General features: G+C 47.4%; 4 protein-coding genes across 4 annotated transcripts; 1 reads left to right on the top strand and 3 right to left on the bottom strand.

Moving 5' to 3' along the window:
* Positions 1-80: 80 nt before the first annotated feature.
* Positions 81-1,442, bottom strand: BP5553_04924 (Uncharacterized protein; the record flags this gene model as incomplete). The annotated part of the gene is made up of 1 exon (XM_032013547.1): positions 81-1,442. One exon carries the CDS (start codon positions 1,440-1,442, stop codon positions 81-83), a length of 1,362 nt encoding a protein of 453 aa, XP_031870147.1.
* Positions 1,443-2,279: 837 nt separating this feature from the next.
* On the top strand, positions 2,280-3,980 carry BP5553_04923 (Uncharacterized protein; the record flags this gene model as incomplete). Its single annotated transcript, XM_032013546.1, has 3 exons — positions 2,280-2,734; positions 2,789-3,553; positions 3,629-3,980. 3 exons carry the CDS (start codon positions 2,280-2,282, stop codon positions 3,978-3,980), a joined length of 1,572 nt encoding a protein of 523 aa, XP_031870146.1.
* Positions 3,981-5,238: 1,258 nt separating this feature from the next.
* BP5553_04922 (uncharacterized protein) lies at positions 5,239-6,633 on the bottom strand (the record flags this gene model as incomplete). Its single annotated transcript, XM_032013545.1, has 5 exons — positions 5,239-5,782; positions 5,834-6,012; positions 6,068-6,154; positions 6,202-6,364; positions 6,422-6,633. 5 exons carry the CDS (start codon positions 6,631-6,633, stop codon positions 5,239-5,241), a joined length of 1,185 nt encoding a protein of 394 aa, XP_031870145.1.
* Positions 6,634-9,461: 2,828 nt separating this feature from the next.
* BP5553_04921 (uncharacterized protein) lies at positions 9,462-11,592 on the bottom strand (the record flags this gene model as incomplete). The annotated part of the gene is made up of 7 exons (XM_032013544.1): positions 9,462-10,173; positions 10,229-10,268; positions 10,320-10,475; positions 10,593-10,702; positions 10,759-10,801; positions 10,860-11,098; positions 11,537-11,592. 7 exons carry the CDS (start codon positions 11,590-11,592, stop codon positions 9,462-9,464), a joined length of 1,356 nt encoding a protein of 451 aa, XP_031870144.1.
* Positions 11,593-12,770: the final 1,178 nt, after the last annotated feature.

Raw genomic sequence — 12,770 nt, 5'->3', positions numbered from 1 at the left:
ATCTCAAACTGACCCTTTATTATGTTATCCCGCGAACAATTTAAGGGGTTTGAGTCGGTTAATCACAAGTACCCAGGTACCTATGTGGCTGACGGTGTGTAGTCGCTAAAATCATATTCAATATCGTAATCTTCCTCGTCAACTTCACCATCCGAAAGTTCAACATCTTGAATGTGTTCACCGTCATCTTCTTCTTCGGCGGTGAACCCGTATTCTTCCTTTCGAATCTTCTTCCAAGCGGCAATTGTTTGCTTTCGAGTAATGCAGAATGGCAACTTGGAAAGCGAAACACACCCATCTTGAGTTACTTCAACGGTTTGTCCAATCGAACTGGCAGTATCGGTGGCCTTGTCCATCAGTATGATATGGATAAAGAAAACCATTCCTGGCTTGGCGACGACATTTTGACCTCGCACGAACATGGGGAAGTCCATCCAAGTAGGAGAAAAGGTAGCGCCCATGCTGTATCCGCAAGCATCGAGTCGTTGCTCCTTAAATCCGTTTTCATCGGCAACCCGAGCATAAGCTTCGAACACGTCGCCGATTTCTCGGCCTGGCTTAAGCGCGTCCATTGAAGCCTTCATTTGCAAAATATTAATTTCAAACATTCGTCGCGCTAACTTGGAGACACCACCAATGTGCACGGTTCGCATCAAGCACGCATGGTAGTGTTTATACACACCAGCATGCTCGAGAGTAACTTGTCGATCAATCTTAGCCTTGCCGGTGGAGTACCGAGTAAGGACGGCTTTGTTGCCAGATACGAGGATGTTCTCGTTGGCCGGATCATCGCCACCGCCTTCATAGACAGTTCCGACGATCTCTCGCCACAAATCACCCTCGTAGGCTCCAGGCTTGGCCACCTTGAGTGTTCGAACAAGGGCGAAATCAGCGAGATAAGCAGCTTTCCGAATCTTCCGCATTTCGGTCTCCGATTTCACGATTCGCAATTCCCGACCGAACAATGTGCTGTGATCGACCAAAGTGCAGAGGCCGCTGACAGCCCCTTCCAGCAGTTTTCCGGTTTGGTGGTTCAAAGTGCACGAATTTGGCTCATAGCCAATTCGCTTTGATGGAGAGTTGATGCCAAATTCTTTCAAGACCTGAGGAACCAGGGACACGGGGTTGGCACTGGCATCGTCGGATCGAATCATGACGTCCTTCTGGGCCAAGATGGATGTGTAAAGAGCCTGTCGAAGATCCGGCGCTCGAGTAATCAACCGCAAGGAACCGTCGGAGTGGAAGTACATGGCTTGGAAAAAGACATAGCCAAATGTGTCAAATCCAGTGAAATAGTACAGAGATTCTTGCTTGGTCATGAGAAAACCGTCGAGATTCTCGCGTTTCATGAGTTCCAACGCCCGTTGTCGTCGCTCTTGGAACTCTTCTTCCGAAAAGTAGAGAGCCTTCTTGAAGGGCTGGGGTTTCTTGGTGATGACCATTTTCAATTAATTTGTTCACGAGTTGGGGAGGGGAAATTTTGTTTGTGGTTTGGTCGGTTGCTTCCTTCACAAGAGGAAGAACGACGGGAGCTTTTTAATAGTCAACCTCACCCGGGTAGACCTCTTGTTGATGGTGCCTTACGAAATAGTTGGGCCACATTGGTCACAAGTTCCGCAACGACTCTACCAGCTAGGCGGCAGGGCTTGGGAAAGTTGGGAATCTTCGGTCGAAAGGGAACGACTAATGCGGTGCCCGGTATCGTACAGGTCAGGGCCTCACGAGGGGTTTATGGATTTGGCAAGAGCGGGCGGTATTGACATATCACTCACTTAGTCAACTCCAACTTGACAATAATGTTGACTGACATACCGCCACATACTGCACTGTACCGTTGCTTTGGGAATCCAGATCGGGCTAACCCCAAGCGGGGAGGCGTCGTCAGATCTATGGCTGTATCCGGAAAGTATGGGGAACGTCGATCCACCCCCCCGCATATTCTGGTTTGGGCAGGAGCCAGCGGTTCCAGGGTTTCAACACAATCTAGCACAATCTAACAGAGGCTAACGCATGGCAAACCCCTGACGCGACGCCACTGGAGAAATTTATACACGGGAGCTCTGATAGCAGCTGGTCAGTGCTAGAGTCAACAACGCCGCCGTTGCCCCGACCTTGAACGCCATCGATATGGACTATCAGCTCCCCGTAAGCCCGTGGTCTACATCGCCCAGGTATTGCTTCCTTCAGTAACTTATAAACTGCATCTTCTGTCCCTTTGTTTTGAGCGTTCACTTTCTTGCCAGGTTGGGTTCAAGCCTTCCGCGACCCCACAATTCAATATGGAATCAGAAAACGACATGAAGACTGAACTCAAACACATGCCTAGTATCGACTTGGCTTCGACCTCTGGTATTACCTCCACTGATGTGGTCAACAATGATATTGGCACCACACAGCGTGGTCTGAAAGCCCGTCATGGGCAGATGATAGCGCTAGGAGGCTGCGTAGGAACCGGCCTTTTCATCAGCACGGGAGCAACGTTGGCCTTGGGTGGGCCAGCCTTCATACTTATCGCCTTCATCCTAATGAGTATCTTGGTCTATTTCATCGTCACTGCTATCGTTGAAGTTTCGGCCTATCTTCCAATCAAGGCTGCTTCAATGTCATATTACGCCACGCGAAACGTCTCGAAGAGTATGGGTTTTGCGTTGGGATGGCTATACGTCTATTCTTTAGGCATTTTGGTCCCATATGAAATCACTGCGGGTGCGCTGGTCATTGACTACTGGGAGAAGTAAGTGACCCAATAACCCTAGCATTATGATCACTCTTGAACTAACTATTGCAGCCCGGTCCATGTCGGAGTCTGGATTACAATTTTTGTTGTCGTGATCATCGCCCTGAACCTCTGCCCAGTCAAGTACTACGGAGAATCGGAGTTCTGGTTTGCATCCATAAAGGTTTTTACCCTTATTGGACTTTTGTTGCTTACATTTATATTATTTTGGGGTGGAGGCCCAGATCAAGACGGCATCCTTGGTTTTCATTATTGGAAAGATCCCGGGGCTACCGGCACTTGGCTTGTTGACGGAGCTTCTGGCACATTTGTAGCATTTGTGGGGACCGTTGTTCTCAGTGCATTTCCCTTCACGTTTGCTCCGGAGCTCCTCATTTTTACAAGTGGGGAGATGCAGAACCCTCGAAAGAATCTCCCAAAGAATGCGAACCGCTTCATTATACGCCTCATTGTCTTCTACGTGGGCGCAGTCTTCGCAATGGGTATCATCTGCCCTCATACCGAAGACGCACTTGTTAGTGGTGATGCTAGTGCAAAATCTTCGGCATTTGTCGTCGGCATCAACCACGCGCGTATCAAAGGGCTCGGAAGTGTCGTCAACGCTGCAATCCTCACATCGGCTTGGTCTGCAGGCAACGCGTACTTGTACATGAGCTCGCGGGCCCTGTACTCGTTGGCTCTATCTGGTCAGGCACCTAAGATTTTCCAAAAGTGTACCAAAGACGGAGTTCCATATTTCGCAGTCATGGGCTGTTCGATATTCGCGGCACTAGCTTACCTCAACGTCGGGCAGAACAGCTCCGTGGTGTTTAGATGGTTTGTCAACATCACTAACACCTCTGGATTTATCTCTTGGATATGCTGCTGCATCGTATACTTACGCTTTCGGAGTGCGTGCCGAGCTCAGGGCAAGCCTGAGATGCCCTACCATAGCTGGACGCAACCATACGCAGCATGGATTGCGATGGTCTTCTTTGTTATCCTGACCTTGGTCAACGGCTTCAATGTCTTCTTCCCAGGTCAGTTCTCGGCATCAGACTTTTTGACTGCCTACGTTGGCATTCCAGCATTTTTCGCCATCTATTTCGGCCACAAACTCTGGAAAGGGCGTTCAGATCCATGGTATCTCTCGGCCGATGCAATTGATATTCAGGAAGGTCTGGAAGAGTTGCCAGACGAGGAAGAACCAGTAGGATCGGGGGAGAAGCAAAATTGGAGAAAATGGGCGAAGAAGTTTACTTGAAGGGCATATCGGCCGGGTCCGAGTCAATAATATATTCAAATCTAGAGTCTGTCTCTAGAATTCAAAAGGTTGTTTGAGGAAAATATATTATCAACCAATGCGCCAGGTTTTCCGCTCGAAGCGATGCCTATGGCTGATGCAACTTAACTATCTACCTATGGAACCGTGAATGTTTAGTTGTGTCTCCGTATAAATCAATCTCGAGGACATGTCAGCAATGCGGCTTTCACTCCGAGATAAATTGCAACTTCCACGCGGAGCTAATTGAGAACGGCCTCGTATGGAAATACCTAATTACAACACCCTTTTATTGGCTCTATAAGAGGTTAAGCTTTCTTTACTGTGAAGTCATTTGGCTCTCTAACGCAGGTGCAGGGCGTTACTAGTCTCAAGGTACCCATGAGGGTCAATAGGCCCACCAGTGATCATCCCCGATGACGCTCCTCAATCTAACTGATCTAATTGTGGGGCAACACCCCTCCTAGGCGGAGAGAAGCACAGAGGGAGCATGGAGGATTGGACCTGGGGAGGAACCGAGTGGGGGCAAGTGACGAACGTTAACTAAACGACACGGACTAAAGCATGGGAAACAAGATAACAAGATCGGCCGCGTCCAAAATGGGGTGGTTATATGCCTATGTACCTCTATACTATTAAGCTCCTTGTCCGTTGGATTTAGTGGTAGATATAGTGCTGTTTATTAGCAGATTGTCATATCATATAGTCTAAGAGAAGATATCTCTTGCAAGTAGAATTGTAGCACTAAAGAGTGGTTTTAGACAGCCCCTCATATTGCATAGAAACTTGGAATTGGAAATCCTCTAGGCTGAACTCTGAACTCTGAACTCATTAAACATGCTTATTTAACTTAAGAGCCACGAACCTTGATACAGGGAACTAAATAGCCAAGTGCCTTTGCAAAACCGAGCCAAGTAAGTGTACGAACGGCAACCTTGCGTCTTTTAACTTGGTTAGCAAGAAGGCGAGCAGTAAGATAGATCCGTAGATAACTTTTATAGGCTTGGTCTTTGCCCTAAACCTGCGAGATCTGTTGAACAGTTCGATGTCGGTGAAGGAAGTATTAGTTTAAAAGAGGTACTGAGAATGTCCCTGGGTAGAGCTAAATACGAATGGGGGGACAATTGCATGATTGAAGAAGATATAGCCACGAAACATAATAAAGAATTTATTTAATCACCGAAAGTAATTCATTCTCTACATTTTACAATTCATCTAGCTATTGGCCTGATAAAAATAACTACTCGTAGACGAAGCAGAATGGTCCGGCGGTAGAACTCACGAGGTTTCTGCTTGCCTGCCCATCGACACCTGGAGCCACAACTGACAAAATCTGAATATCGTCGATCTTTCCTGGCGGGCTATTCGCTTGCATCATAATGGTTCCTCCCTTGTACTGCTGAACACGGTTTGCAGGGTCCTGGTTTTGCCAAATCCACCAGTGGCGATCAATTTGACCATGATGCACCCAAAATGCTGGATCACCGGGGGAGACGTAGAAATCTCCACCTGGGTCACCCCAGATGCTGTAGTGACCACCCGTGTGGAGGGAGAAAGCCTTCGCTGTGTCTGTTTGCAGACTTGTCTGGAAAGGGTCGATCTCGCTTGTCGACTTGAGATGGTTTGCAATATCAACAGGTCTGAGGAACTGGGATGTAAAGTAGTTGTTGACATCTCGACGCAGGCATCGGGGATTGTATCCGTACCCGTCAGTCCGTGGGTTGTTGGGAATTTTGAGGGAAGCATCCATCGATCCGGCTATGGGGCCTAAGGTTACCGTCATGCTATAACACTGTCAGCGATATTATCTAGTTAGTTTTCTTAAGTCAACTGACTTTCCAAGTGGCCCGGTAGTAACGCATCCACCACCGTTTCCAGGGGGCACCATAATGCTAGCCATTCCAAGACGGTACCCAGCATGTTGGACTTTTGCTCCATTGCCCCCCAAGCTCTGGGCGTCGCCGTTGAAAACTGGCGAGTCATTCGGATCGGGATACTTCCCCCAGTTCCAATACTTTGATCGAGTTAGAAGTAATTCTGAGGACGGCCGTCGCCAAAAGCTTGCTTACTGGTTGCCAGCCCTTATACCCGCACTCGTCCCGCAATGCAGTCTCGTAGGCCCAGATGTAATATCTATGCCAGTGAAGGAAATTTGCCTATAATATTAGATCATGTAGTTTTGTTTTGGAGATGGGGAACTCACAGTGGCGTGAACATGCATAGTCATGTTTATATGCACGACGACAAAGTCGTCATATCGAGTCTTCGCTCCTGGGTATTGAGTCTGACTTAATTTTGAAGGGATGGTCCTCAAACATTTGACCGCAGCAACATAGTCATTCCGTTCAGCGATTGTCAGGTCACCACTTCATTGTTGTGTTAGCCTACAACATCCTTTTGTACCAAGTTCAGAAGCTTCTTACTATTCTTTTCGGATAGCGAGCTTATCTTTTGTACATGCGGCATGATTACTTCCATCAGAGAGCGTACCGTCCAGGATCTTGTACACATTATCCAAAGCCTTCTGGGCAAGTTCGTCATCTGGGCCGACGCGCTTTTCCAATGGCGTCCCAAGAGACAGACCACTTAAGGCCAGGGGCAGAAGCGCCCAACGGCTGAAATTGGTGACAACCATCTTCACACTTTTCACTGATTAGAAAAAGCGCTACGAAAATACAACATGCCACAACTGCTGGCCAAGCTATATAGTCTTTTTCCTCCCAAAACATTTGGTGAGATTTTGGACCCATGGTAAGGGGCAATATAATTTTCATCTATATTGATGGTCACATTTTCTCGTGCTAATCACTCGAAAACTGCGCGGCTATAATAAGTAATTCGGGTTAATTAGACAAACATACCCCGCTCAAGCATTAGCGATTCCATGCCAATGTCGTTTCTGAGCCTCGATATTTCAACAGCGAATACTTTGGATGTGCCGAAGTACCACCCTTGCCTCTTTTGTGGCGGCAGATTGCCTTGGGTGCCAACCAATTCATCTGAAAGTCTTCACCCTTCTCATAGCATGGATCGTTTTATGTGCCGGAATACCACCCTTGTTCCCTTGGTCGCGGCAGATTGTTTGACGTACCAGCCAATCCAATTTAGCGATTTTTAATTCAGCCGGTGGCATTGTTTGTAGAGAAATTTTATCCCATCTGCAGCCAGAGTGTGATTTGGCGTGCAAGTGGACAGAGTTATGTTAAACGTATGAACGGGTGGAATATTCCAAAGAAAGCTTGTTTTTTATTACCAGTCTGCCTCCAATGGTGTCATGTGAACCGATCGATTGGATCGGGCCTCGATCGATGAATGAGATAAATCCCTACTAGATCTTCACCATATCATCCATATACGAGTTGGAGTGCTCCGGTACGCAGTTCGTAGTAAGCTGACATCGCTTCCCCGGGGAAGGCGTACCGGCCATGCCAGTCATTTCTCAGAATAGGAAGTAAATCCCAACATTTAATATTATTAAAACAAATGTGTGGCTCAATACACACACCGCCATTGGCAAAGCGCGCAGTTTGGTTGGTTCCTAGATGGTCCCTGGTATTTGGGTAAATGTTCGGGGACTAGTGTAGACTCTGCGGAGGAAGGTAAGGACATTTCGATTGTTGCCGGCAGATGGGCAAGGGGTAAGGGCAGACGGGTGCTCTAAAATGTGTTTCGGCATGCAAATACCCTCTGTTAGTTGCTTGGGGTTGTTTCTGTTATACACAGGAGTGAGGACTGGATAAGATTGAAGCCGCCGGAACCAGTTGTAATATATAGTCACGCGCAACGACTTGGCAAGTTTTCGCCATTTTGTTGCCTTTCATATCTTTCGCTCTGGTTGAATTTTCGTATACGTTTATTACTCTGTATAATTGTCTATGCTAACTCTCTGCCTTTCGACTTTGGTGTTTCATTTGCTTGTTACTCATCCGAACTAGCCTCAACTCTATCTGGTATCAACTCCCTCACATAACTACTCCTTTCCTACATAACACCATTGGCGTAACAATCCTTATAGCATTTTTATTCCTTTCCTAGATGTTGCCACTGCGAGAGAGTCATACATATAAAAACTAAGAGACAACCATTGAAGCCACTGCCGAAAAATGGCCGCGTGTCACTCTGGTTGCTACTTTAGCAAGCGGCCGGGTCATATAGCCCCACATAGTACTCAGAACAGTAGAAATGTGAGAATAGGCTCTCGGCAATCTTGTAGCACCGGAAAAATGAGTGACAAATCCAGCGGGCCAATGACGAAAGAATCCGAGTGACTATTTGATAAATACTAGAATGCCCACGTGGTAAATACCTGGACGATCGATCAAGTCTGGGGCCAAGATCTAGCCCAGATGCCATATTGGTCACCCCAAGCCCCAAGCTTGTTCCGCCCCGGTTGGTTAAAAAGCGTTAGCCGTAGAACTGGAAATGTTCCACCCTGCATCATGGAACTCCCAAATGTACTCAACTTTTGCCAGATGCGGAGGCTCCCGGAGACAACGAACTACTCTCTTTATGAGGCCCTCATGGTATATATTAGGACGCAGCAGAGGGTTTTACTTTTTTAATATAATTAAATTACCTACGATAACTGTGGTATTCCGTCAGAGCCGAAAGCTCCGCGGAACGCATTGCTGACTGTCTCACAATGTTATCCATTGGACACCAATTCGGTGGGCTTCTATATTAATAACCCGGTAGTGATTGGCCGACGTCTTGAATACTCAAGCTTAGCTTTGTACTATAAGGAATCATGCCTAGGTAGCTTACGTTGTGTAGTGTAGTAAAGTAAAGGCAGTTGGTTCATAATTTCTCTATTAATCTCAGAGAGTTATATTTATCTATCAGAGCTCTAATTCTGTTTCTATTTGGACGCTATTTATCATGAATGATTACCATCTGAATAGCAATGCTATTTACGTACTCTCTCGTGTAAGATTGCCCACTATCAAGAGCCGTCCCTCCCTCCCGAAATCCATCATTTAGCCAGAGCGCCGTATCCCACTGCTAAACTTGACGCCAGCCCAACTACCACTTTATGCCCATAAAATAATCCACGTCATCTGTGAGACGCATAAATTGTTGGATCTCAGTAACCGGTATCCGAACATAGTGGAAGGTGTGATGCACTAGACACGGGGCCCAAAGGTTGCGCAACCAGGAAGTGTATTAATATCGTGATTGGGCATAAAAAAAGGCGCCTGACAATCATCAGTTGGCCATTCTAGCCAAAAGATGTGGTGGACTATCTGTATCCCTGTACTTTGGTTGCCGATCAATGTTCCTGGGTTCTCGGGGTATATTGAGTTGGCTCTTCAATGTTCCTCGTTGGAATCAGGTCTCCATCGATACAGTGCCGTAATCCGGCTCCCATCCTCCCATCTCGGGTGGGAAGTCGACCGAATCAAGGCGTGAGCCCCGTGACCGTTTCCGAAAAGTTGACATGCTTCGGATGTACATCACTGCCGTTCATATGCTAGCATCATCCAAGAAAGCTGTGTGCCTGCGCGGAGGCGATGCTGCTAAGGATAAGCTCTTTGTCTCAGTGCTACTGTGGCGAGTATGTGGTTCCTGGGTTGTTTCGTCTATGGGACGTTCATATTGAATGACTAAATCATCAATATCAAGACCAAGACCAAGCTCTACAACCCGAGAAGTAGCACTTATAGATGTAATGGATGGAAATGGCCGATGGAGTCGTTGAGTTTTCGTAGTACTGCCACGGCTAATACGACTTGAAGGGTCGGTTATATGTGTTACCACCGGAGCAAGGCCAGGGGCCACTACGGCATTGTGCCCTCCGGAGAACATTCTCACCCTCCTTTCCAGTTCCCATTTTCTTGCTGCTTCCTCAACTGATGGTCGGTGTGTTATACTAGGAAGCCTCTGAAATTCCAGGTCCTGGGCGCCTTGAATCCCAATTTCCGATCTTTGCTCGCTCTTTGGCAGAGTGCCAGTTCTCGAGCCGCATCCGCAGAAAATCAAATCACGATACTGTCTCCATGACCTTGTCGTGCCGAATACCAGAAATACCGCCAATGAGACTGTGGCTCCTGGAATAAACAAAACGATATCCACAATCGCCCCGGTAGTACTGTGGTCTGGTTCGCCTGCTGCGTTTGCGGAAGTTACGTTGTAGTTTTGTACAAGCGTGAATGTGACGACAGTAGCCTCGAAACAACTGCGGATGTTAGCCACGAAAATGGATGGTCGTGAGGGGAAACCGGGGCGCTTACACAAGTACAATAAATCCAATCGTGAACCGCGTCACAAGCACTCGGTCGTATATCAGTCTTCGATTAGACGCCCCACCAGACCTAGACGTACTTTTTCGACCCGTATCCACAGAGTGTCGGTCTTCCGATTCCTGCGTAGCCCACCAAATGCCCCGAGGATCTGAATCTGCGAATAACCGTCGAGTCTTCAAATATTTGTACACGATTAAGACGATGAGAATGGATCCTCCCAGGATGGTTGCCAGTACTTTTTGAAATCAGTATACAGTAAGAGATACTTTGGGATGGTCTTACAGGTGAAATTGGACACAATTAAAAACCCCGGCACGCTATTGTCCAACACTTGCGTCTGCATCAGGCTAACTATGACCACTGGAAAGAGGATTGAAAATATTTTTGACATAAGTGCCGATCGCCTGTTCCAGCTCCCAAGCCAACCCGACTGTATTTCCCAAGTGCCAATAAATAATGAGACTGCCCTGTGAGAATAGTTAAGCAAGGCTTCGAGCAAGCAGCCGAAAAGGAGTTACCAGAAAAACATGTTGAGAGCCACCACATTGTAACAGTAAAATTCTAGCTCGGATTAGTTACTCTTTATACCGCGAACATAAGATTCGAAGTCTATCCTTACGGATGTAATATAACACCATGTTGGCCTTCGCGGCAGAACCCCCTAAAGCCCAAGCCAGCCCGGGATGGCTTAAACTTCGAACAGCTTGATCAAATTCTCCCTGCTTGATTGAAATCCAGGCCGTCGCGTAGTGGATTTGCTGAGCTATGGATCCCAGCGTGCTGGTTGCTGCGAACGCTGAAATCATCATGACATCTTGTTGACTGTTAACTGTGACTTCTTCACAGACCATATTGCACCTACAGGTAAATTTCTCTCCAAAACTCCAGAGTAGGCATGCCAGTACTATGTTCAGCCCGAGGCAAGCAGCCGAGTAAACCAAGACCACGACTGAAACTGCCACAGCATCGTGGGGAATTTCACCACCCATTTACGCCTACTAGAGAAGGCAGCTGGTGGATGGGTTGTAGCACTTCAAGCCCCGGGATTCCGCTATTTCTATAGTCGATAGCATCGAGCAAGAAAGTTCATTGCCAGAGACACACCAATCCTCAGGAGAAATGGAACGAGGAGGCGAGATCGTATCAGGTACGAATTATAAGATGTAGAGCGCCACGAAGCTGAGGAGAGACAAGCGGCTTGCGCTCCGATCGATGTTCTTGGACGTTATGGCACATATCGAAACCATGTTGATTGGCCGAATAATTACGCCCGATGCGTGATTGGTAGGTACTTACGCCGCAGGGTCCATGAAGAGAAACGTAGCTTTGGATCTAGCAAAGGAGCTTGCCATGTTGTGTACAGAGTAGGGTCTGTGAGACGCTAGATGAGCTTCACAGACCATATTTCTACTTGGTTGAGGTCGTTCAGTTATCTAGCATGTGAATCCCTGAAGGGCTAGGCTGCTGGCTAATAATGATAAATCCTGCCACGGACTCATTCCTGACTAGATCGGGATTGTCAACGCACAAATGGATCCACTCTCCACGCCCTATTCCCGCCCCAATGATAAACTTGTCTACTCGTTGTTTAGCAACGAGTAGGAGCAAAGGCGGAAATCAACGACTTATTGATACTAAATTGCGTAGCACTAATATGCTCGATAAGAGAGACGTAAAGCACATTAAAACGAACTTTCGAATGGCTCATCGAAGGCTGTATCGGGGGGAAACTTCTTCCAGTCCATTGTGACCAAGAGCTAATAACCTGCAGGCCCCTCCCTAGTGTAGTCTCGCATCACAATATGTAAGACATACAGGTGCAGCACCTCGGCGTGCGGAGGAGCCCAAAACCCAGCTAGCTCGACCCCGACGAGTACCGGGAAGAGTTTGGCGTGGAGAAAGTTTCCCCCAATTCGTATGCTCTCTGGAGCCATGTGGTCAGGGTCCTGGACTTGGGGGAAGTAATAAAGAGCATAGAAGAAATCTTTATCCTGAGCTCGAGCTCGAGCAGTGATGACGAGGCAACGAAGAATTATGAGGTGGATGGACGGATAGGAAGAGGAGAGGGGCCTCGACTCCCTAGTACCGGAATTCAATACTTCGCACAGGCACAAGGCGTGTCTAGCGCACATCATTATTCGGCATGATATGCAGAGTACTGTACCATAGGTATAACACTTTCTCACCAGGACCTGTTTAACACCAACTTTGATAGTAGACCAATAGCGCCCCATGACTTGGTAAGTTGGCCCCAGGAGGTGATTTGCACGGCAGCACGGGTTCCTGCAGGATTCCGGTTTAGAGGGTAGGATTTAAGGGGTTTGATAAAGGGGATATGTCCGTATGGCCTATACCTACAGCCTGACCGGCTCGCTCGTACATTTCTACTTAATTTTCTATCTTTCATATTATTTGAATTCAATTCCTTATGGAGGTCATTTAGTGTGCTCTTTGAACTTATATGTATTCGGTTGTATCGAGCTCCGGGCTCTCCAGGTGCCCTGAATAACAACGCTATGATTTTGGTACT

This window comes from Venustampulla echinocandica (genome assembly GCF_003357145.1).
Source record: "Venustampulla echinocandica strain BP 5553 chromosome Unknown scaffold_2, whole genome shotgun sequence".
In the NCBI taxonomy this organism is placed as follows: Eukaryota; Fungi; Ascomycota; class Leotiomycetes; order Helotiales; family Pleuroascaceae; genus Venustampulla; species Venustampulla echinocandica.
The sequence above is the reverse complement of the archived record's forward strand: the minus strand, read 5'-3'. Positions and strand labels throughout refer to the sequence as shown.